At 34.4% G+C, this 26,071-nt stretch overlaps 1 protein-coding gene across 3 annotated transcripts; it reads right to left on the bottom strand.

Moving 5' to 3' along the window:
• Window positions 1–322: 322 nt before the first annotated feature.
• Window positions 323–24,115, bottom strand: LOC125681066 (BMP-binding endothelial regulator protein-like). Of its 3 annotated transcripts, none has more exons than XM_048920974.2 (15): window positions 23,913–24,115; window positions 23,677–23,773; window positions 21,726–22,564; window positions 17,557–17,642; window positions 12,376–12,567; window positions 11,339–11,429; window positions 11,095–11,177; window positions 10,726–10,825; window positions 9,179–9,288; window positions 8,668–8,805; window positions 3,369–3,473; window positions 3,161–3,212; window positions 2,242–2,911; window positions 1,796–1,926; window positions 323–608 (listed from the first exon to the last, which is right to left on the bottom strand). In XM_048920974.2, exons 3-15 carry the CDS (start codon window positions 21,826–21,828, stop codon window positions 427–429), a joined length of 2,043 nt encoding a protein of 680 aa, XP_048776931.2. In that variant the 5' UTR covers window positions 21,829–22,564; window positions 23,677–23,773; window positions 23,913–24,115; the 3' UTR covers window positions 323–426. The 3 variants fall into 3 exon arrangements, with proteins under 3 accessions (XP_048776931.2, XP_048776930.2, XP_056013488.1); XM_048920973.2 differs by having other exon boundaries at window positions 23,888–24,069; XM_056157513.1 differs by lacking the exon at window positions 23,913–24,115 and having other exon boundaries at window positions 23,677–23,858.
• Between the last annotated feature and the right edge of the window lie 1,956 nt (window positions 24,116–26,071).

Genomic DNA, 26,071 nt, shown 5'->3' with positions numbered 1-26,071 from the left:
ATTTTACTCCAGTTTTTGGCACTGTTTTTTTTTTTTAGTTCTTACAAGTTTACCGTTATTTTGGGTTTCCAATATTTCGGCTGAGCATCACTGAAGAGACATTATTTGTCGAAATGCGTATCTGATGTATCAAAATTAGTACCGTATAAGTTTTACAATACATAAATACTACTCGTGCATACAGGTGATAATGGAATATTGGTATATTTAATAGAATCTGCAATCATTTGTTGTTTTGTGTGAACCAATCATTAACTAGTTCTATAAGTGTGAACCAATCATTAACTAGTTCTAACTTGATATAAAGTAACACACAAGCAAATCCACTTCTTTTTTTTAATTCTCAGAAATGAAAAACAAACAAATCGCATTAAAGTAATGCATACTGGCAAATAAATAAAGTTAAAAACACAATAAATGGACGGACTATGATACACCAGGACACGTATTTGGTGCTATACATTTCCCGTTATGAAGTACCCGTTTTCCGGGACAGATACACGCCGGCTGGCACCTGTCTCTGCAATGACCACTCTTCTTTGGATCTGCGCATGTCTTGGAGCAACGTCGGGTGCAGTTTTTGAAAATCGCTCCTCTTGGGCATCGATCTGTAAAACCAATTGAGTTGGATCTCTGATATTGTGTTTCACCAAGCTTTTTTCTAAATTAATCATTAGTATTTGAATTTCGTCAACATAACTGCAACTGACGTTCTATTTCGTAAGTTGAACAGGAATTCATATATCCCCCCTTCTATATTCTTTAGAAATTGGAATTATGCTGACACTTTTGTGATAAAATATTATGCAAACTATTATTGGGCATTTCATTAAAAACGTAGAGATATACTGCATGTCTACTTTATCTATTTATAAAAATGAAAATTATGATGTAATGCAAAAGTTTGTTTTATATCAGATTTATCTGAGTTTTTGCGCTTTTATACATTATATTATCAATATGAAAGAGAGATATTTATACATACAAATCATGTTCTAATTTCGCTGGAGAAGTTTGTTTACATGTTTTCCATCTTTACTTAGAAAATTTCATACAAATATTGAGTTTGGTGAAGTGTCACCTATTTTAGCCTTGTGCATGGCGCTTGGGATCTTAGCAGTGCAGGGTCTTTATTATGCCAACATCTGTCGAAAGTTGTATTGCTTTAACTCGCAATGCATCATTTTCGAGATCAATTCTTTAATTATTTTTTTAAATATTTTATTTTACAAAAAGATCATGCTGGGAAAAGGGGTTGGTTGAATTCGATAAAATTAAGAGAAATGCTAGTTTAACATAATGCAAGGATCGGTCGAATTTCGATAAAACTAAGGAAAATGATAGTTTTGATTATTGTAAATTTTAACGCTGTCATTTTCACTGAGAAATATTAAATGAGATAATCATAAACATCTGTACAAAATTTCAAGTGATCCTGAAAAGTATTTTTATGCTAAAGAACGTGCTTCTATGCCCACGGATATACTATTAAAACTGGAAATTTTTTGTTGGAAGCTGGCATTTAAAGAAACAAATCGTTTAAATTTAGGCCTACACACATATCTAACAAACCATCTTAATGTGGTACATACAACACACACACTGGAGCATGTGTTAGAGAAAAGTTTGCAGTAATATAGTTTTCTCCATCATAATATGAAAATGGTGTTTACATATTCCAAAGAGATGATATTTAACCTAAATATATTCTAAATTATAAATATTCAATAAACAACTTTAATAATTTCTTAATTTGACATCACAAATGTTCCTGGTGCCCTTTCATTGTGCTTACTTGGACATAGTATGTGTTTCTCCCACCGGATGCTAACATTCTCCCGTAGGCATGCGCGTGAGTATGCTTTGAAAGATTCGCATGCGCACATTTTGTCTTTCGGACAATCACACATATCCGATATACAAGAACTGTAAAAACAAAAGCAAAAATAACACCATACTTATTACACATGATTTGTGAATGTTTTCAATATATTTTGCAACTGTATATATATATATATATATATCCTTTTCCATTTTATTTAATTATTGTGAACTGAATTACATGAATCAAACTATCCAGCAGAGAATCAGGATCTGAAAAAATGTCATGGAGTTTTCCTCGATTTACAGCAACATATTCTCAATAATGATATATTTCATTTAAAGTGCACCATTTAACAACTTAAATATTTTGTAAAAATTGAGTTAATATGAATGTATAGTATAGAATTGAATACTTACCTATAATATGTCCTCACGTCTACTCGTCGTCGGCATTTTGAGAACACACTTCCTAGCAGAAAACTACATGTCGCCTGGGCTCGTTTTCTCCTTCGCTTGTCACCATCACATAATGATGACTGTTCGGAATCTTTATGAGTAAGTACACAAGCGGCCTTGCTTCCAACCCGCCAGGTGTTTCCAAATTCCTCACTGTCTAAATACAGTTTATGGTCCCTACCCGTAAGGTCATCAGCACCAACCCCGTTATAATTGCCACAAAGACCAGCCATGCGCCGTTTATACTGACTGGACACAGTCACTTCGACAAAGCTATCACCATCCCATACGATTTGCAATCCAAACACTGCCTTGAATATCACCGAATTCCCATCCTTGTGTACAGAAAATTCAGGATCTTTGTTCTTATGAGGGAGTTTGATTCTCTTCCTATTAACTTTGACGGTTAACTTTTGATGAAGCCCGATCTTGGTCTTCCCTATGAATATTGTCAACATTCGCGTCCATGTAAACCACGGAGATGAACGAGCGTCATTTCGGACCGTCACAGAAAACTTTTTGCTCACTTCGTCCTCTGCCAATAAATATTTACATGCTCCCTGAAAATTATATATCCTGCCGTCAAATGTCCTGTAATGTGGATCACCAAATACTGTGCAGATTCCATTCGCTGAAAAGAAATTTCAATAAGACTATATTTGCACATAATTTATTTAATAATCTTGCAATGTCATATTTACTTTAGGTAAACAACGATAGGTTTACTGTATAAAGACTAATCTTTGAAATTCCTAAATATGAAAATGTGATACAATGTAAATATTTTATAAACATACTTAGGTGCCTTAAATATAGCGTACGAGTTCATACATTTGTGTTTGACCCGCTCTTCACTGAACAAACGAAATAGTGTACATACCTTCTACACATTTTGGACAGCATTCCCCGTCCACATATTTTAATCTATAACCCTAAAATTAAAATAACCATGACAGGTAAGCTTTATGTACAGTGTAATTAAATGATTCAATAAATGTAAATAGCTTTTCAGAATGCCGTATAACTTACTAAACATGTTCATCAAAGTCATAAGAATTGTTTTGTTTGTATAGAGAGCTATGGCTTACCGCTCGGCACCAGGCGGACATCTTGCACTGTTGAACTCGACAGCGTGTGGTTCCATCATCACAGGAACACTTGGTGCAAATATTAGGCTGCCACACTTCCGAATCCTAAATGAAAAACACAGACTTGTATATAAGTATCAAATATTGGGCTGTCACACTTCCGAATCCTAAATGAAAAACATAGACTTGTATATAAGTATCAAATATTGGGCTGCCACACTTCAGGGTCCCAAAGAAATAACAGATTTGTATTTAAGTATCAAATATTGAGCTGTCACATTTCAGAATCTTGAAGGAAAAATCATACACTTCGTTTCAACTGCATTATTTCAAAGAAACAAGTACATATCATTAGAATTGTTGAGATTGGAAAACAAATGCATATGCACTTATATCAATTCCTCTCTCATAAAAACATAGAATTGTATTAAGTATCGAAAATTAGGCTGTCGCACTTCCAAATCCTAAAGGAAAAACATAGACTTCTCTTTTAAGTATTGAATTCGATTAAGTATATTCAATATTTTATACATAATATGTTTTACGTCTCGCCCGAGAATTTTTCGCTCATTACAGACGTCACCAGTTGTAGGTGAAGTACCAACGTTTGACCTACACATGGCGCTTACGGACTCAGCTGTACATGGTTGATCATCGCGCCAACGCCTACTGTAACACGGGGCGTATAATAACCCATGAATTTTGCTTCTAACGTTGGGTGCTTGGTGAAGGAATAGTCTCTACCTAACATATATTTGTAAGATGATTTTAGATTTAGCAAGAATGATTTTCTTAAGAAAAAAAATCAGCCTAAACATTGTAATTCATACGGCAAGTGTATTTACTTAAATCTGTTTAAGTCCAGATGATATACATGTAAACACATTTTTCTACCTTTAGCACTGAAGAGTTCCCATGGTAAAAAAATTAGTTTGGTTGGTTTTGGTTTTCTCATTTATAGTTGTTTGGAACTCTTCTGTGTTTTAAGAGCAGGAAAGGGGGTCAGTAAACAATGTAAACAATTATGGTGCCAGAATCATTCATGAGGAAATAATCAGGAAAAATTATTGGTAAAAACGTCATCAAAGGTTACAGAATGCTAAGAAAGGTTATGCATTATCCCTTGGACGTAAGATAGTGAATGTTGATGCCAATAACAACGTGGTGATCGAGGAGAAGTTGGATGAATCAAGAAAAAATTGTTCCTCTGGTGATAATTCACAAGAATGCCTAGGAAATGAAGACACGTATCCATCTGATGTATCAGAGAGTGAGGAATCGGAATTAAGAAGAGCATGAGATTATTTGTTGGAGAAGTGGGAGACGAGTTGTGGAACTTGGAATTCAAGTGGACAATTTGGAAAAAGGTTGTGCTGAGTGTGGTAGACAACTAGATTTAACAACGCATAAGACATTGTGAGGACGAAAAACGGTATGGACTTGGATAATGATGTCAGCAGGAAGCATGCAGCCATCTTTCTCCTGTTTCTACTGGGAAACGTTATAATGTAGAAACTAACGTAAAATGGCACATCAAAGAGATCCTGTATTAGGCATTTCTTTATTTTTTTTCAGAGATGAATAGCAAAGGAAAATCAAGAGTGACAAAAAAAAAAAAAAAACAAACATTAAAATCATAAATGCCATTGTAAATTATTTTCAGAAGTTGTAAAATTTTACTCTTATATTATGGGAGATAACTCTTCTTTGTCTTGAGAAAATCAGCCAATGTGATTTTTACAATTTTGCTTCTACTCAGAAAATTCGCCCCGTATGATATATGATTTTTAAGTTTATATTACACTTTAAACATTAAGTCAACATATTATGAAGTTTATTTTAATTTGTAAACCTTTATTGAGGGTGCAATGTCCATATATGTAATTTTATTGAAGCAGCAATTGATATTTTCCAAGTGTAAAATTTGTTATGCATTAATATTTTACATGTTATGTTGTAAATCTAATATCAGTTCTGTTCTCCCTGACAACCATTTTTTTAGGTATAGAAAAGGTAAACAAATGGAGAATAAACTAATTTACCATGATAACTATTCTTTTGTACTTTTTTGGAAATACGGAAAATATTTCACTCTCCAAGTCAAAGGGGAAAAGAATTCAAGGAATTCTCCACTTTTATAAAAGAATGACATCATATAAAGTCTCTTCGAAAGAAAAAAATTGTTTGTATCATCTGCCCTTAAATCTACATGAAATGTACTCACTCAGTCTGCACAACAGAAATTAAAGGGGACATCTATGAATTCACCCTGTTCTGATCTTTTCCCAGCTCGAGTCATTTTCGAATTCGAATGACACGAGTACACAAACGCCTTAAACTGACTAGCACAACTACCAACTGTCCCCGAACTGACCGACCTAAGGTTACAACGTCTCACCAGGATCGTTTCATGAGGTTGCAGCACTTGCGCAAACAGGTTTAGAACTGCATAAAGAACTGCAGATGAGACACAAAGAATAAATCTAGATATTGTGCTGAATCGTCTCCGCTCATTTGACATCAAACCCCGTCATGTTGCAGTGGGAATACCCTTTATTATTGCTGATGTTACGTCAGACTCCAATGTCCAACTGTGTTTCCTATAGAAAGACGGTCCGTGTACTCTTCTCTCACGAATGAATATCAACGCTTTCAGATGGGTGCCGATGGGTTGGGTTTTTTTTCGACGTCGCCATGTACATTAAACCGATAACTACATGGTGGAATATGACAGGTTTTGTGGTTGGTACCGTTATGTTGAGGGGTAGGGGCGGGATCTGTATGTGTCCCAAAATCCGCTTGGTCATCATGGATGGCAATATGACAGCTCAACGATATATTGATACTTTTCTGCAACCTGTCATTGTGTCATTTGTTCGCCAGCACTTAATTTTTTTAGCAAGCAATTGTCCGATGCCATATGGTACGACGTACAACAGACTCTTTTCACCAAAAAATGTCGACACTTTGCCTTGGTCCCCATACAGTCCCAATAATATAAATCGTATAACAAACTCTATGCATTGCAAATGAGTAGACAAAAGGCAAAGATAACGAACAGTGATCAATCTCATAACTCCTATAAGCAATACAAAATAGAGAATTCGGCCAATACGGATCCCTAGATATACCAGAGGTTAATCCGAGATTCCTCTGACTCTTACCCCCGCTGAATTTCCACTTTTCAGTCCGCTCTGACTCTCTCCCGCACATATCACAATATAAAAGTGGAGGTAAGAGTCAGAAGAATCTCGGATTAACCAGAGGTGGGATCAGGTGCCGAGGAGGAGTAAACATCCCCTGTCAACTGGTCATACCTGCCGTGAGCCCCACATCCCGACCATGCAAATGGAGCCATCTGCAGTTAGAATCAATGTGCCAAGAACTGCCTGACAATCAGTACGAAACACTCCAGACAGCATTTGACCCAATGATAGGTTGTACTGGCAAACTAGATTGTTATAACGACCACAGAAGTTGCAAAATACTGACTTTAAACAAAGCTGTTAAACTTCTGTAACATCCACTTGTGTGTCAGTAGCGTGTCTCGATTTAAAAGCTGATCATACGCAGAACAAGTGCTTGTGTATTGAATCAGTTGAGAGATATAAACACCATATACATGTACAGGTGATAATGGAATATTGCTACGTAGATAATAGGGGAAGCTGACGATGGAGCTGAAAATTCATCCCGTTTATCATACAGTTGAGTTGTTATTTTGTCATTAATATCTATTTTCAATAAAATATTTAAGTATGAAGTATGGCACTCTTTGGTGTCTATTATTTCGAATTTACAGGGCTATATCGAATCGACATATGAATGAAAATTATCATTGTTAATAGATAAACCGTTGTCGATCTATCTAAATGTCACATTTAAGGCCACAGCAATATATTTCTTCTTATCACGTAAAAGTTTTTTTAAAAATAAATTCTGCTTCATACGAATATGAAAGGTGAAGATAACGAACAGAATATAATGTACTGAATTAGGAAATTTTCAATGGCTATCATCTCATCTGCTTTGACACTGTTTGTCGAATTGATTTTGACAAACTATAAAATAAAGTGTGTTATCCAACAGCAAAGAAGTGTATCAAGTGTTAGTTGTAAAAATTATGCGATGTATCAAAAACTTGGAAGTTGTGTTTCCTATGCTTAAGAAAGGAGAAGCAGTAATCCCCTGTATATACAGAGTGTCGCCAAATAATTTTAATTGTCATCCAGGAGCATCTTGTCTGTCTGGTGTTAAATTCTAATCTGTGTGGAATTTGTTCCTAATACACTCCTGCCAAGGATCTTTCACATGAAGATGCTCTTGTACATAAACTACACGATGAACATTATAATGTAGTCTATGTACATCATTGTTTTTGGGGATATTTTAAATTATCTTCAAGCTGTATCTTTATCTCGTCTCTTTTCTTGATTTATTACAGAATGATCAGGTGATCATGAATGGGTTTTAGTATGGATGATGCTACTTAACTACTTAACACAGGATTCAGTATGCACTACGACAGACAGACACAGAGAGAATATCATTAAAAGTCTTAAAAATCTGAAAACGCTTTAACACAGACTTCATATATATATATATATATATATATATATATATATATATATATATATATATATTATACTTTAAGAAATATCATGTTTATGTCACAGTATAATATTTGCAATTGGTATTTGTTTTAATTTGTATTGAAATGAACCTTACAATGATTAAAAGCATTCTTGAATACTTATTCTAACAGAAAAACATTATGTTGTTGCTAATTGCAATGAATTCTATGCTATGAACTGCTAATTGCTATGAATGCTCTTTCTTGCATGATCCGTGTCTGAGTTTCTACGTGCGTTTTTAAAGAACGCGAAAAAGGTAAACAACTCATTTACTGGTAAATATTACCAACTAACCCATTCCTTAAATGATGTTTTTACCGATTTCTACCTGTTTACACGGTGATTCGAAATACCGCAAAGTGACCAACAATACACTAGAAATAGGGCTAACCACAGCCGTTGTCACAGATGGCTTAAACGAAAATAAACTTGTTTCGTATCGTAGATCCATTTACTCACAGAACAGCCAATAATAAAATTGTTAGTTTCATTGTTTACAGTCAAAATGTAAAAAATTAATTCGGAAAACCCTAGATTTATCTATTTACTACACAGAATTTATAAAGCGCGCAATATAATGTAAAACCACTCTAAAGCGCTGTACGGGATTGTAAAAAAAAAATACGTGTAAATGATATAAAGTAAAAAAAATAATAACACTGTACCTGGAATGTAGCTCCCTCGTATTCACAGAATTCCTTCTGTGGACAGACTCGACAACAGGAATTCTCTCGCTTTACTGTCATGTTGAAACTACATGTGATAGGCGGGCACGTTTCCCTATCACAAACAATGGTTCCCATCTGCAACATATAGATTGAGAGGGAAAATTCTCAAATGGAAATATCCATACTTGTTGGATTTTTAAAGAATGGATTTATGGTATTTGACTTTCTTTACATTCTTACACGCAATTTCATATGAAAGGGTCCAACTAATATGAAAGATTTACAAGTCCACATGGACTCATTCAGTTGTTTTCAGCCATTTTGTCTTGAATTTACTGCCCCGATTAATTATGAAAATACGGCTACCAGTTTTGTTTTTAATGTATTCCTTTTTGACAATCCTATGCATATAATATTTGATGAAACACAGATTGTAATTCATTGACAATAGCTATTTTGTATAGCGGCACTGCTTCTTGATCTACATAGATGTAAGAGGTATCCATACCGAACATTGGCACTGAGAACATTCTCCCACTCTGAAGACATCGTTTGTTTTGTAGATTTTCTTTTGAAAGAAACAGAATCCAGCAGGCAAATTGAAAATTCTTCTCTGCCCTACAAAAATAAACGTTTTACCATTGTTTACACAAGATATTGCTCTGCTGCGTAATTACTCCAGACATACATAGTTCTACAGAATTGGGGGGGGGGGAATACGTAAAAAGCTTATTATAACGAACAGTGATCAATCTCATAAATTCTATAAATGATACAAAATTGAGAGTAGGACAAACACATACTCCTTGAAACACCTGAAGTGGGATTAGGTGTCAAAGAGGAGTCCACATCCCCTGTTTACCGGTAGCACCAATAGTGATCCCAGAATCAGGTAAACGGAGATATACCTAGTGAAAATCAGTACTTAAAATATGCATATGGCATGACATTCGCAAATCCGATCATTATATCATTATAACAACTGTAATAATTCCTAAATGCCGACTTTAAAAGAGACTGTTGAGGCCCACTTACATCAACTTATTTATCAATAGGTTGCCAAGATTCAAATCTTTGTCATACACAGAACATATTCTCGTGTAACGGATTATCTATGAGACATAAATACCATAGGAAGGTGATAATGATTTTATATAAATATGGAAAATTGACAATGGAGAAGCTGAATTCATCCCGTTTGTCATAACTTTGAGTTGTTGCTTTGCCGTTAACAACTATTTTCCATAAAATGTTCAAATATGAAGCAGATATGAAAGACTCAGTCGTATCTTTTATTTCGAGAGCACTTGTTAATTGATAAACCGTTGTCGATGCATGAAAGGTGAAGATAACGAACAGTGATCAATCTCATAATTCCTTTAATGAATACAAAATAGGAAGTTAGGCAAACACGGATCCCTGGATATACCAGAGCCTAGGAGGTGTAAGAATTCCCTGTCGATCCGTCACAACTGCCGTGAGCCCTGTATATTGTTTAGGTAATGGAGTAATCCGTAGTCCAAATCAGTACGTAAGGAACGCCCTAACAATTGGTTTGAAACAAGGCAGACAACAATGGATCTAGCGATATGTTGTATTTGCAAATGATATCATTATACAATCATAGAATTTTCGAAATGCTGACTTTAAAGAAACCTGTTGAATCCCCATTAACATCAACTTGTGTGTCAGTGGCGTGCCTCGATTTAAAAACTGATCATACGAAGAACAAGCTCTTGCGTATCGAATCAGTTGAGAAATATAAACACCATATGCAGGTGATAATAGAATATTGCTGTTGTTAGTTTCTCGTTGATATTTATTTTCAATAAAATCTTAAGTACGAAGCAGATGTGGAGGACTCTGTGGTGTTTTTTTATTTCGAATTTACAGGGATATATCGAATCGACATATGTATGAAAATAATTATTGTTTATTGATAAAATGTCGTCAATATATCTTAATGTCGAGTTGAAGGCCGCGGCAAGATAATGGTTTTTCTTATATATATATAGATGCTTTTGAATATAATAATTTATACAAGTAAAAGCATACCTTCACATGAAGGACAACATTCGTTTTCTTTTTGTATGATTGTGGATTCTGGACAATTCAACACCGGGCAAGCTTCTTTTGTACACGATATATTACCATTCTGAAGAAAACAAAAACTATTTTGTCATATTTCTATTTATTTTTATACTATATATACACTGAATAATTAAGTAGTTTCATATTAGATTAAGAATATTGCCGAGCACAAGTACATGCCTTACACAAAATTTTACATAAATGATTTACTGTTTCAATATCTTCTTTGAATGTATAGGAATAGAAAATAATTTATTCTACGTGATATTAATACCGTGTCCTTGCAAAGGTGTCAGTTTTCAATTAATGTTTTAGTCTTCTAAATCTATGTACCTGACATATGCATTTTGTGCATGTATCTGTGCTGAGAGTGAACTCTTCACCATTCTTATAACTTCTACCGTTGTCATTGCAACCTGCCAAAACCAAAGACGATTGGCTGTAGTGAAGGACATCATCATAATTAACATTAAGGGCCATTCATTAAGCGTTTTTCTAAATTTGCCATTAAGGTAATGAAGAAGCTGACTCTTATGATATACACACAAGGAATGTCTAATAATTAATTGCGGTGTACCTTGGCAAATGGGACAACATTTTCCTGGTACTGGGATAGGATTCTTGCAATGGTTGAAGCATTTGGTTCTGCCACTCGTTATAACTCCTGCCTGAAATAGGACGATAACTGTTAAGTACGTGGATTGTTAAGTATGAGGTTTATTTATTAACTACCTGTCGCGAAACAAATGTTATTTATGACCTACATATACATATATAACAATCAATTAGAACATAAATCATAGACCCACGCTTCATCAACTAAGAAATTTCAAAGCTATGTGAGGAATGAAAAGTATGAAAAAATTCACAAAATTACTAAACAGTTAAGGTGATATCGCGGGGAGTACAAAAGTGTTACAAAGAAAATCCAAGTGTACTTCTCCAGCTAAAATATTCAATCTTCAATCTTGTGTAACACTCTATAACCCTATCAGCTTCAGGCCGCCATGAAAGTGAAAAGACGATCAAAGTCTATACTATTTAAGTTGTTGGCAATTATCTGTTTTATAGTTATTTAAATCGATTTTTAAAACGGATATCCTGTCGTAAGGTCGCTGCAATATTACTAAAAGTCCCCCAAAAGTAACTTTTTCAAAGCGTTTGTATTTTTAAAACCGTTTCATTGTATATGAAAAACAAATACTTCGTGTATTTTTAATACACCGGTAATTCAAATGCGTAGCATTTAATACCAATTCCAGGACTTCGATCTTTCTATCTTATATTTATATATTTTGATACGAATTCCAGAATTTCGATCTTTAAATTATATATTTTAATACATTTAAAACAAGACTTGTAGAATTTTCAGCGACTACAGACAATAGATATAATTGTAATATCTTAAAAGAAATAATACATGTCTTATTATCTTACTTTATGATTCAAATACAGGAAAGTGGGGAAAATCTACCGAAAAGAAATTGTTGTTTATAAGTAATGTAAATGAATATATATATATATATATATATATATATATATATATACATTGTATATATATATATATTCGATTCGGGTGTCTTACAAGAGAAATGTACTTTTGGACACACCCACCCTGCAGGAAAGCTTAACACATGGATCGTCTGGGCTCGTCCACTCCTCCCCACTGGAGTACTTGGAATTCTTGTACACACAACCTTTACACATCTCGCAACACTTGCGTTTCTCTTGTAAATTTTCATACAGTATCATGTGACAGCCTTCTAAGTTAGGACACTGAGTCCGCCGACACGTGACCTCTTTATTCTGAAAAAAAAAAAGATGAGAGAATTTCATTTTTACAGTCGGTGAATTAAACGAGTATAAAAGTTGATTTTATTGGAATCAACGGTCAAACCTCTATACCTAATGTCGTATTGGATATCAAATACATTCCAGGAATATTGTAGTACGTTTATATGAGCAATTATAGGAAAAGAGGAACGCAAAGTTTCAATTGGGGAAAATGTACACTGTAAATGAATTTCTTTCTTTCAGCTAGCTGGAATGTTCTTCAGCAAATGTCCAGCAAAATTAAGATCAAATAAAGCCTCCACTGACGTCATGAAAGAGGAATGATCTAAGTGGACCTTAGTGGACAGCAAATCGCCTATTGGAAGTCTGACGTGCGTTAAGCATATTGAATTTAGAGTCGTCATAAAACGATTGCATTGTATAGCCAAATAAATCAACAGTTCTCATGTGTGGAAGAAAGACATATGGAAATTCAGATCAAAAGACTGGACCTCTGATACAGATAAGTAGATGGTCTGTCTTAAAGTTTATAGCATGTTTGACGTATATAAAATGTATTAATTCATATATACATACGAGAAACATTAAAGAACACCTTATTATCATTAATCGGTCATTACGGGTATAATGCAAAATATATCAGCCGCTTATGTCATCCACTTAGTGTATGTGTTTGTTTTTAGAGATTAAAACTCGACATAATTTTATCATTGCCTTATCAGGGCCGGATAATGTTTAAGTCAATTTGTAGAAAACAAACACTTGTTGTACATCAAACAGCTTAGCGATTGGACTGATAAAGGCTGTAAGAACATCACTGTGAACATGTAACAATTTACCGCATATCTCTCTACGACACGCTGATTAGTGATACAACACAGAACATTAACTAAGTAATGTATCTAAATTAGGACTTTTCCGTATAAAACCTGGTTTTCCGCTAAAATGGTGGTATTAAAATACAACACTGATTGTTCGTAGGGAATATTGCTCCTAATTAAACGAGTTTTATCATGTTTACATGATTAGCAATCTTTCAAATGTAACCCATTTCCTTCAATACAAATATTTGTATAGGTCAATCATAACATATCTGTTAAATTCATTTTAGAGATATAATATATATATGTATGGTCGACGCTTAGAATGTTTGTATAGCGATCGAATAGTTAAATAGACACTTTATACCACCCTGATCTTAAATAAGACTTAAAAGCGATGTGAGTTGACTCTAGCTGTAGAGCTACTCAAATTTACATTCAGCCAGAAACCATTGATATGAATGAAGTATAAATATCTTAAGTAAACAAACTCATTTCAATAAACGACCAGTGGAATGAAAATCATTCGGTAAACTCGGTTGTAATTGTTTTTATTTGTTTGCAATTTTAGGTCTGAGGGTTTCAATAAAGTTCTCCATTGATAAACTGTCGCATTGCAGCAGACGTTGTGATTTAAAGAGTCTGCGATATTTTGTGTCAACAGAATGCAACACGAATACCAATATTGTTAGCATCGAAGAACTATATACGAAATGAGGAAGGCGTAGCAAGGTATGGTAGCCGGAGACGCACGTGGCATTTAGACGCGACATTTCACCAATTCTGATTCTACCATCACAGTAACTGTATAAAACCTACAGAGACATTATATTGTGTGGTCGCTTATGGAGTAGCTTGTGTGATCAGACAAAATATTACACATTCTCTTCGTCTCCCATTTTGTCATTTCAAAAACCACTTGTTTGCTTTAGAGGGTTCTTTAAAATCACTTAAATCAAGTCAAGGGCCTGGCGTCTCGACGATGTGGTTTAAGCAATAGATTGACTTTATTCTTTCAGTTGCATACTTTGAGAAAAAGAAAAGTCAGACGCTAATAAGTTCATTTTTTTACGTATTTTATTGGTATATACGGTAGTTTTGGGATGATAGCTGGTATCGTAAGATAACCAGTAAAGATGACCAGGTTTAATTGTATAGGTCGGTAATTTGCTCTTTGAAGAAAGCTTAGTTTGACCTAATCGTTTTTCATCTATTGTGTTCAGTGAATGCAACAATACATGTACTATGCAGCAATTCAGTCCAGCTTGCTGATTTCAGATAATGAAGCTGTAATTTCTTTAGGCAGATTCAAAGAACTTCAATTATTACAAATGGCGATTTCTGTCAAAGAGCAACTACACCAGTTGATATATTTTGAATGGCTACATATTTTCATAGATATGACAATGCATCAGCGTTGCCCTGACAATACATTCCTCCCCGAGGTATTGGCAATAAACTTTAAATACAGTTGTCATGTGTGTAGTTACATCATTGTTCATGTAGCAAAAATGATAAATAAGAACTCATAAAAGAAATCTAGACAAAATGTTCATAAATTGAGAAAATATTTCACAGCAAAGATAAATTCTTAAGCATTTATGGTCTGTGCGTTGAACTAAATGAAGTTTAACAGTAATACCTTTATTACAGGTGTTATCATTACTATACTACTAAAACTGTAAAGTTTAAAGCCATGCTTGCCAACATCAGACTCCTTATATCAACAAGAGTATGTTTTGTAGGTACAATTATTCCTTGCAACACACCTGACGAGGTACACCAATTAAACTATCACAATGTTTCAAATTATCTTAATGACCTGATGACGACACTCAGTGAATCCTGGTATCTTCAGAAGAGTGTCTTCAGACACCCCGCCTTAACATTGGACAAATTCTTTTATTCCCCATGTCGTTACTTTGATAATTTAACAACTGAATAGACCATGATAAAATGATATCACTTTTCTCAAAAAGAAACTGTATACAAATTCATCTATAGGTCTCAAAAACTGATATTTAGTAAGGTCCTCGACGCCTGTCGCATTCATTACCCCTTCCGATCTTCTCCATAAATCTTCATTACTTTGCAGAGCTACGTCGGACCGTGATAAATCCCTGATCAAGAAGGCTGTATGTAGTATGTCAAAACGTTTATCTCTTTTCACTGAAATGATTATATAACTATTTAAAGGTATTTTAATGAGATAGAGGTTCATCCCAGACTAGTGGTCGACGTTTTATACACTTACAAAAGTCTGGCCCAGACATCACATCCTTAGATCTACCAACCCGCTTAGGATTCGTGGGCGAAAACAATCGACTTTCGGAGTTTAAAGATGCAATATGTTGAAAGTAATTACACATAAACAGAAAAGGGGATCTGCTACTATTCCAACGTAAAATAACAGATTTTAACAACAGGCCTGCACATCTAATGGTTCAACACCAACTCAAACTCGGAATTGCAAGTTTTTAAAGTATATACGAAAGTTCAAACGATGTTTCTTTTTACATAGACATGTTTCTTCTATGTTTTAGATACATAGGTAGCTTGTTAGGTTGTTCAGGTCAAGAATTCGTCACATTTAAAACTTCTCAGACATTTTTTAAAAAAAAACTAAATGGGGCTGCTCCTTTACCAAACGCCTTGTAATAAAAAAGAGTCACAGGTTCGCCGGATGAGAGTCTGTAATATCGAGGACCCTGTCACAGTAAATGTTGAATTGATAAAAACAAGAACCCTACCCTGCTTCTTTTACGACTTTACAACAATATCGTCCATATCTAGCATAATGAACTCGATATCAGTGAAATTTTTCTCACTGGGACGTTAACCCCATTCAATCAATCAACACATTTAATAATAATAAAGCAAATTTTCAGTTCGTTTGTCTTGTGGAAATAACCTCTTAAACACCTGTGCGAGAGTGGGGCCAAATTGGTGGCTTTTTGGGTTAAAACATTATCTACTCTTAATCAGATCGTTTTATTCTTCTCGAATAAAAGCATTTAGTCTCAGATTATACGACAAGGCGGACAGCAAAATAAACAAGAATGATAGCAAATTCAATTCGCACAAACCGTCCAAGTACTGTGCAGATATGATAGATGTGGAACGTATTAAGACTTGCTGCTCAGCAATCTTTGCCAAGAATAGCCTTGTGAAGTCTATCAACTTAAGTTTGGCAGTTCATTCATAATTCCTAACAATCCCGAAGTCCCTTTTATTGCATTCGGTCATCTTTGTATGAAGTAAGTGCTACTATGGTTACGCTGCATGAGATTGAGGCTAAACGTGCACTAGAAAAGTTAGAATCGTGGGCTGGTGAAATAAGAGCGAAAATTACATCTTACTGAAAAATGTCTACATAAAAATTTCCGCGATATTGATATTAACTGAAGTATCATCTTATGTTTAATATAGAAAATATCTAGCTTATAGATCGAGTAGAATGTTGAACAGTTGATTAAACGCGTTCTGATAACCTAATTGACATCTTGTATGATTGTACATCACCACATAAGTTCATTTGTAGATGTATTTGAGGGAAGTACATGCATATGTCACTGAAGCAACAGGGTAGGCATTTTATTGCCACCGAGTTCTTCTCTGATCACAGCCTCGACCTCGTGTCGAATTTCTGGAGTACATTATGCTCATGACAATGCAATGCATGACGGTATGTGTAGTGGACAAGCACCACCACCAACGTTTTGAACCTGAAGCTGAGAATCTAATGGTGGTCAGACCAAGATTGCATGTCATCTTCTTATAACTCAAATCCCTGCCACAAGTACGGTCAATCGTGCCAGGAGATTCAGAGGAACCCTTTAGAAGATTAAGCTCTTGTTATCTCAGGATCATTTAAAGATACATGGAGAAAAACCGTAAAATGTTTCCTATTCTAAATTTCATAGGACATTGTCCGAAACATATATGTTTTGTACAACCCTAAATAATAAGTGTGTTGTAGATCCTCTGGGTCAGTTTTATATCATATAATTATATAGGGTCTGAGTATTCATAGAAAACACGTTATGACTAAAAGTAAAATGCTATACATACATATGTTATATGTAAAATATGAAATAGGTTAAATATTTGCTTTGTGACGTGAAAACTATGTCATATCAGGATTCATAGTTGTTGGTGCTAGTGTGATATTTATACCTACCTTACAAAAACAAGATATACAAGGGTTATCCGTAATATTTGGGATGGAAATCTCTTCACCGTTTTTCTCACACCGTCGTATGCTTCCTGAACAAAAATAGTAAAATATTCAAATTAAAAATATATATTGAAGGCATGACGAAACTTATGATGAGATTTCTAATAAAACGTAATGATAATGGGTTGTCGCCAGGGGATAAATAGAAACGTTTTAGTTTAAAATCACTTTCGGGAATTAACAGCCAAAATGTTGCATCCCCTGGTACGTTTATTTGAAATCGCAGGCTATGGTGCGGGATCACAGAAAACGCCTGCTGTGTTGTAATTTGAAAATCTTCTTTTTGCAATGAAACCACCCCGGAAATTCGGTGTTTCATGAAACGAGCCTTCTTAGGCCTCGGTGGGTACATTTAGACGAAGGCGACACATATTTGTATGGGGAGCTTTGCAAATCCTAATAGAGATGCAACGATCTGAGTGAAAATTCATAAATCAGTTATAAAGCAGACGATAGCGTCTTGAATTGAATGACAGTAAAACCTTCCCGCCTAAAACATAGTTTCCGGTCGCCAGAGAAGGTTAGATTTTCATTCAGTGACAAAAGATTTTATTTTATCAAGACATCGATTAGAACAACATTGAATCATTTTCTCAATATTTGTACAGGCAATCTACACAAACCGTCGAAGTGCTTCTGCTGCAGCCGTCAAATGAGCAAGATATTTGTTACTGAGAAAAAAAGACATTTTTTGCCAATTATAAATGGAGAATTCCTGTGTAAACTGTCTCCCGTCATTGTGATAATGACGAAACAGTAGTCGTCTGCAACTGGCAATTTGTGAAAGTTTTATTCCATGTTTGTCTGCCGGCCATAAATTAAACCCGCTTTTTTTATGTGCAGTTCGCTTGCCAGCCCTGCTCCTCGCTACGATTTGTTAAGATTTTTTACTTCTCGATAAACTTTCACTATTAGGAAATATCCTAACTAGTCACATTTTCTATCTTGTATTCCAACGTTCCCCCTCCCCCCAAAAAGATTTTGGAGGTCGAGAAACTAGTTTATCATGTACGTTTATTGACTGCGATTTGAATACCTAGAGACCGTTTTTCTTTGGTGTTCTAAGAAACAGATCGGCATAAAATTAGTTCCTTTGGTTGATTTATTTCGTTAATTTACAGCTATCATGGGTTGAATTATCCATTTTGTCTGCGCCAATCTGGTTTCCGTGTGTGGTCATATAACGCTGCCAAGTGCATGTTCTTCTTAAATATTTGTTTTCTTTCAGAGATAAACATAACAAGCTTCTTTTTTTTGCAACAGCATATAAAAGGCATGTGTATCATTTTACAACTCATAACGAGTTCTCTTTACAAGTTAAGAGTTTAATGAATGAAAATTGTCTTTTTGTTACAGCCAAGACAGTTTTACTCGGTACGAAATGATCTAGAAAAGTTGCTATTCGATGAGATAATGTTTAAACATTTAATTTTTCTAAGTAGATAGTTTTATGTGGATTTTTTTAATATATATATATCGCAAACCAAATAAATATGACATTCCGTGCTTATATGATTTAGTGCTACCAAAAATAAAGCACAGCAGTTTAATTTTTTTTTTTTTAAACTTATGAATCTAGCATCAAAGAAAATAAATGGATTTCTGGTGAAAAATAATAATGTACAACAAAAAAAATAATGTATTGCTACACAAATTACATCCATTTCTTTCCGCGTGCGTTTTCTTTTCGACTGGACCCTACGTCATCAGTAAAATGATTCAGTAGGTAAAAATTTCGTCTTACACAAATTCGTTAAAGCTTGGTCTAAAAATTTATGGAGGAAAAATATTTGATTTTGGATCAGGTTTCCCCGTCGACAAAGGAAATAATGAGTAATTTTTTTAGGTCTTCTGAATGTTTTACACGGTGGGAGTAGTCTGTCCCACCATCATTACACACTCTAACACAGAATGATGTCTCCTAACAGCATGATGGTTTTTGTTAAATGGTAGCAACTCGGAGAAGATGGAAAACTTAACTAGTAGAAATTTGAACAAAAAGAATTAATTTAATGGTTAATAATTACATGCTAATGTATCATCATTAAAGTTTGATATATAGAACGGACTTTGACAAAGTAGATCTTTTTTATGTGTTCCGTTTGATAAATTCTGTGCAACTACATATTAATGTCCGGTTGTAACATTCGTGTCATATTGAAGTGAAATGTACATCATATGGGTTTTTTTAATAACAGGTCTCACAAAATATAGTAATGGAGTACATATAGAAAAGTTCTTAACATTCACGTAAAAAAATCATTGAAAATTTAGCCAAGTATATGATCGCTAAATTATGATAAATATGTGTAAAACCATTCAAATTTCATTCCTGACTTGTTGAATCCTTGTAAATCTCGTGTCATTCATTCGTTACTTGGTTTTCTCTTCTTCTTTTTTTTTTTTTTTTTTTTATCTTTTTAATCTTTATTTTCAGCAAGGGAAAAAAATCGAAAATGATTATGAGAACTTTTCTACATTATAGAATCGCAGGAATTCTGAGGCTAACGAAGGCGCCATTATAATTAATCATCGGTTCGCATTAGTAATGCTTAAACTGAAAAATATTATCATAACACCTGCGGAGCAACTCTTGTCATAAAACGTGGAATTTATGGGTTCTGGTTTAACTTTTTTGCATATACATATCTCTTTTTCGCTCTTTAATATCAAATATCACGATTGTCATTTTTGAAAAGCCTTTGAAATAATGGAAGCGAATTGATATAGTCTTATTATCGTATAACGGTCTGCTTTTAAATTCTATGTTCCTTCCTTAGAATTTAGTCAAGGATATCACAAACTTTTATTAACAGACACCAAGCTTGATGCTTGTGGTAGGTACAGTTTGAGGGAAAATGTGTTAACCCTTGAAAGGAAAATAACATAAATGTGAAAAGTGAATCGAGTGCAAGTTTTATTATTTTAACTAGGGAAATTATGATTTATGTTTGTTCAAAAAGCTTTGAAGAAAAGGTTAATTCATAATCACTGCCCTTGACGCGAAGATAAAATGCATAGAGCCTATATTTAATTCTTTTGAGTAAAGATTGTTGTTAACTTTCTCAATAAAACTGACACAATATTGTTGCATATTTAGAATTATTAAAATGTCACACGCGTCCCATTCATAATACATATACGCTAAGTTGGGCATGTTGCAGAATACCAATTGTTCTCAGTATCGCAAGACAGTGACGATTTTATCGACCCTTTTAAGTTATTGATAAAACAAATACAGTGAATTCTAGAGGTCATTTCGTCTGTTTTATTGTTGAATGAAGTGCCAGGGTGGGGGTAAGCCATATCAACATAATTCAATTCATAAAAAGTTCATAGAGTGACAAAGAATGAGGAATTAGTCTCATTTTAACCACAATTTATAATTAATGAACTATTATCTAAACGTGATCACTATTTCTAGAAGAAATGTAGAGTATGGGGGGTGGGGGGGGGGGAGGTGAGAACAAACAAGTAATCAATTACAAAAGTAGAAAGCTTTTATTTGTTCCTTTTAATTTCATCTCTATAATCAAATATTCTGCCTGGTGCATTATCTTCATATATTACACGTTAATAAATATTTATCACTGTCTGCTGAATGTCACATTTTGGGATGAAAATAAGCATGATTTAGAAATGAAAAATCACAACGTACAACGCAGATCAAATATATTAGCATAAGTAAAAAAACAAACTTAGAAGGGGCAAGCGGGGGCGTTGTAAATGTCAAAACCAATAAAACATTTTTTTTTTTACGGAAATGAAATTTATTGATATCATATTTTAAATACACCTCAGCAAGCTTAATAGTTGTCTACACATGTTGTATAAATGAAAAATTGAGAAAGATCATTGTGGAAGATATATTTATGTCAATTTGTCTGATCAATCTTCCAAGCCTTTGTTCATGACATAGTAACACGAATTGTGGCACAACCATGCCGTTATTTTAAATCTTGTCATCTTCGTTCTTTTGATTTGAGGACCATACAACAGTACTTTTGGGGTGAATGGAATTAGTCCAATACCCCTCTACATCAGACAGGAATACTATTAGATCGTAATCAAAATTAATTACTCGAATATTTTTGATAATCGTGCAGTCTTACCTATCAACTGGGTCCTAGAATGGTCCACGAACACAAAGATGAAAAGTACTTTTAACAGAACTTTACGGCATGCTGATGCGTCCAAATGCGTCGATCCTTTCATAGTAACGTTTCATCCCGCGTTCTTCACAAGGCACGCGTCGCCAATTAAACTCAGCGTCTCTTTTTCCCCAATATGATTTTTCCCTCGTTTATCAAGAGACAAAGTGGGCTGTAGATATTTCAAGACGTGGTCTTCTTGCAAAACTTTCTCTCATTTTAATCTGAGAAGATAAAATCCATCAAAGTGTGGTTCCTTTCCAATATAAGTTATTAGAGCGTCTGGTCTGTAATTTAGTTTTATAAGCTCACATGATAAAGTCTCGGGATGCGAATCAATTAAACAAGTTTCTGGAAAATGTCTTTCAAGAATATAAATTCATGAAAATTGAAAATATGATAACCAGAGCTAGATAAAACAAATGGCGTTAAATTTCATCACCAGCGTGATCTTTTTGTTGATCTGTCGGTGATAAATAAATATCCTGACTGTTAACCCAGGCAGTGAGTAGCGGTGCCCTAGTCCCTATTAATGTACAGGATGGTAATTTGTTTCCACTAATGTTCTGTCCATGGGTTGTACACAGCGATTAAGTGGTTTACCAATAACCGCTACACGACGTGAAGTTTTTGGTATATGTTAAAGTTGTTATGTAAAGTCATTCGAAGATTTATGCCCAATCCAAGATGAAAACGAGAAGGAAAAACATCCCACTATAATCTAAATGAGTCTCGTTTTATGGACTTGCTTGGAGATATCCTCAAAGCAGATCAGGCCGCAGTCACGGTTGTAATCAAATCTGAAAAATGTGAACACGAAACAGATATGAAACTCAATAGGGCCCTTCCACTACATAAATACTTCGCTAATAGTGCAGCGGGTCAGATATGTACCGCTAATGTAATTATGATGTTTAATTTGTCATTTTCCCCCTGATTATCTTTTAAGCATCTGATAGAGATTATCGGCCCTGTTTTTAAGAGGGACATAATTTACTCCGTGATTCCTATCTCCGGACGAATTGGAGATTACCATCTCAAATGATAATGTGTTCGCATGTAAAATATTTTAATTAAGTATTTCACACAATGCGAGTCCCGCGATAGATGGGGCACCGTTGCTAATCCACCATGCTCTTTCTGCGTTCGCGATTATTTTCTTGTGTCGCCAAATCTCCGTCTTACGACACTTTCTCAGACAGTGAGTGTCGCGCACCCGAATAGAGGTAGATCTCTATCGGTTCCATTGTCGCTACAACGATAAAATCATTAACCCCCGGTAGCTATGAAAGAAATGTTTCCCAATTTTCATACATGAACATTAATTAGACATAGACGAGAATTATGCAAAAATTTTATGTCTTTAGAATCGGAGAAATACTTCTCAAGCAATTATTTTTCAATTTGAAAATTTATGGTTTTCCTCAAGCTACACACAAAATTAAGTAAATGTCGTTGCGTTGGTGATTTGAAGTTATTTCTATATTTGTAATGATTTTAGAGATTTTGGTTTGAACTAATTTTTGTTTTCTCTTGATCGATTTACGGCGCGGAATATTTTACGATTAAGATAAATAGACTAAAAATAAATTAGTTTCTCTTTTTATTCCACAATGTTGACACGCTAGGAATGTCTCCTGTATCAGATATATCTGGATAAATGAAATTTAGTGGGGACCTTAAACGATAAATAAATAAAGTCACATTTGGCATAGAGTCACATTTGGCAGGTAAATGCGAGAGAATATGATAAATTCGCTACAGAACTTCATTACTGACACCAAGGCAAAAAACGGAATTCCTTTTGCGATCCAGTAAAAGTCAGATTTCTGCGATCATGTCACAGATTAAGGCGTGATTTCTATTGTAGCATCAACCTTTTTGCTTGCTTATCTAGCGAGTCATCACTTACCGGAATATCGGAGTCTTCATACCCCGGAGTTCGCACCTCTTTATTCAGAGCTCATATACATCCGTAATTATGCCGCTCCTGATAGTAAAGTTGACACCTAGAAATTTGAAACGCCAATATTATACATCTGGAATATCAAAAAAAAAAAGTTAATCATATGCACTGTACTGGCACTAAATCAAAAGTTAATTCAAGAAAGAAAAAAGCACACCACGTCACATCCACGGCACCTCTACCTTCTCACTCATCATGTGCTTGCTCTCTTTGTAGTCGTCGAAACTGAGGATCTCTTGTCGTTTGACAGTACCATCCATGTTAATAAAAGCACATCATTATTAGCTCTCGTAAACAAACTAAGCCATGCTCATTTTACTGCCGGTCCAGGACACACAAACCCTCCGTCTGTCAATTCAACCTAGTTGACACAAAAGAGAGCCAGAGATTGGACCATCATTTACTGGTGGGAGGTCCCATATGCCAGGAAGCCGACCTACCTGTAAAGTAAAGATTCTCGCCAATCTATGTTTGTTTACATTTCAGGTATTACACTTCAAAAATGCAAGTTTCCCTACACAGACAGAGCGTGTGTGTTTTCTTTGCCAGAACCAAATCATGTTTGCAAACCCAAGTTAAAATATTGTATATACGAGCTCTTGTTTGTTTAGTTCGGAGATATCGTTATATCGGGCGAAACTAAGTACATTAAAATTTACAATGGACATTCCCTTCCCTAAGTATTCTAAATTCACTTTACCTATTAGCAGATCAAAAAACAAGGGCGCCGAAAATGGGTTTTTATTAAACAGGTTAATTTAAATTATACACAGAATATTGTCTGAAGACCCACACGAAAACCGTTCATCGTGACATATAACATAATTGTAGTAAGCAGATATACTTGTGTTAAATTAAGATGACAAATTATGATAAAGATTTTTTTTTCAAACGGAATGTGATTTACTCTGTTTGCTTTAAGCCTCTGACCGCCCCGCTTAATGAATTCGGAACATTTAATAGATTTGAATTTTGAAATACAATGATAAACTATTTAAATAATGCGTATCCAATATAAAGAAAAATTCTCAATCGGCTTTTTAAAGAGCGGGAGAATAGATTCTTTTTTTAAATCTATAAACAATTAATGCAGAAAATACCTTGATGTAATGAAGAGGAAACTTCGTTAATTAATGTCTTATATCAAGGTGTCCAGAAAAGGAATTACTTTCAGGAAAACACATGCTAAAATGATGAATTATGTTTTCTGTGGAGGAAAAATCACTTTTAAAAACTGTAAGCATTGGAGGAATGAATGTCATCCGTTTATTGTACTGGAGCATGATTTTACGAAAAAATCAATTAAAATGTCTTTTCCTCCCGGAATTACGTTACCAATTAAAATATTAAAATGGTAAGTTTTCTGTCCTTGTAACTGTCAGAAAGACTCCGTTTTCCTATATGGAGACATGTGTCTTCTCTAACGATGCCAAACTAGTGATATACGAATACCTACGCAGGGGGTTTAATTAGAATTAATCTGTAAAACTCCAGGGAATTGAATTACAAACATTGAACATGCGACTCTCCGGCGGAACGTTTCGTGACTGGTGTAAATGACAATAGCTTCAAATGCTTTATTCAAAATTCAATATTTCCGAGTTAACGTTTTAAAAGTTTGATTTCACATAATTGAATAAGGTGTAAAGTATCGTGTGTGGCCATCAAGTTCGAGTTTGGTTTGAAAATTATTAATTTTATTTTTTCAGGTTTGAAATTTTGTAACTTTATACGTTACTCAATATTGCAACGCTCAATGTCGCGCAAATTTAGAATTCCATTGAAATCAGAAATTTCATTCAAAGTTCAAGCAACTAAACGTATAATTTGACACCACGTCTATTTTTCCAATCACGTATATCTCGACAGAATGTTGTCTCTCGTCATAATTGCGGAGGGGACAGCATGCACACACTGCATTGTAAAGTTCCGTTTTATATTTTCTACTTTTAAGAAACAGGAAAACAGATTTTCGCTACTTTAATCAGATAATCGGCTATTAAAGGCTCCATATCTTACACGTAATAATGAACTAACAAGCAATCAGTACAATATCTGAAATGAATAACAAAAAATGAATTAAAACTGTAAACACGAATTGTGTATTTATTATCTGGTCTCGAATAATCCGATAAAATTATCTATTTCTTCGTTGATAAAATTATCTATTTCTTCGTTGATAAAATTATCTATTTCTTTGTTTTTGTTACATGTTATAAACTACATTAACACACTGTAACAAAATCCAGCCGTTCTTACCAGTCGACATGTGGTCTGAAATCTCTTCTTACCCCTCTCCGCTATCAAACATTTAAAAGACTACATTATCAGAATACTACAT

The sequence above is a fragment of the Ostrea edulis genome, chromosome 2, assembly GCF_947568905.1.
Source record: "Ostrea edulis chromosome 2, xbOstEdul1.1, whole genome shotgun sequence".
In the NCBI taxonomy this organism is placed as follows: Eukaryota; Metazoa; Mollusca; class Bivalvia; order Ostreida; family Ostreidae; genus Ostrea; species Ostrea edulis.
This window is presented reverse-complemented; position numbering and strand designations above follow the sequence as displayed.

Coding starts and splice junctions, on each gene's coding strand:
- LOC125681066 (XM_048920974.2), bottom strand. CDS start 21,828: ATGAAAGGATCGACGCATTTGGACGCATCAGCATGCCGTAAAGTTCTG. Junction 10,826..11,094: donor GCACAAAATGCATATGTCAG/GTACATAGATTT, acceptor TGTTTTCTTCAG/AATGGTAATATATCGTGTAC. Junction 609..1,795: donor GAAACACATACTATGTCCAA/GTAAGCACAATG, acceptor TTGGTTTTACAG/ATCGATGCCCAAGAGGAGCG.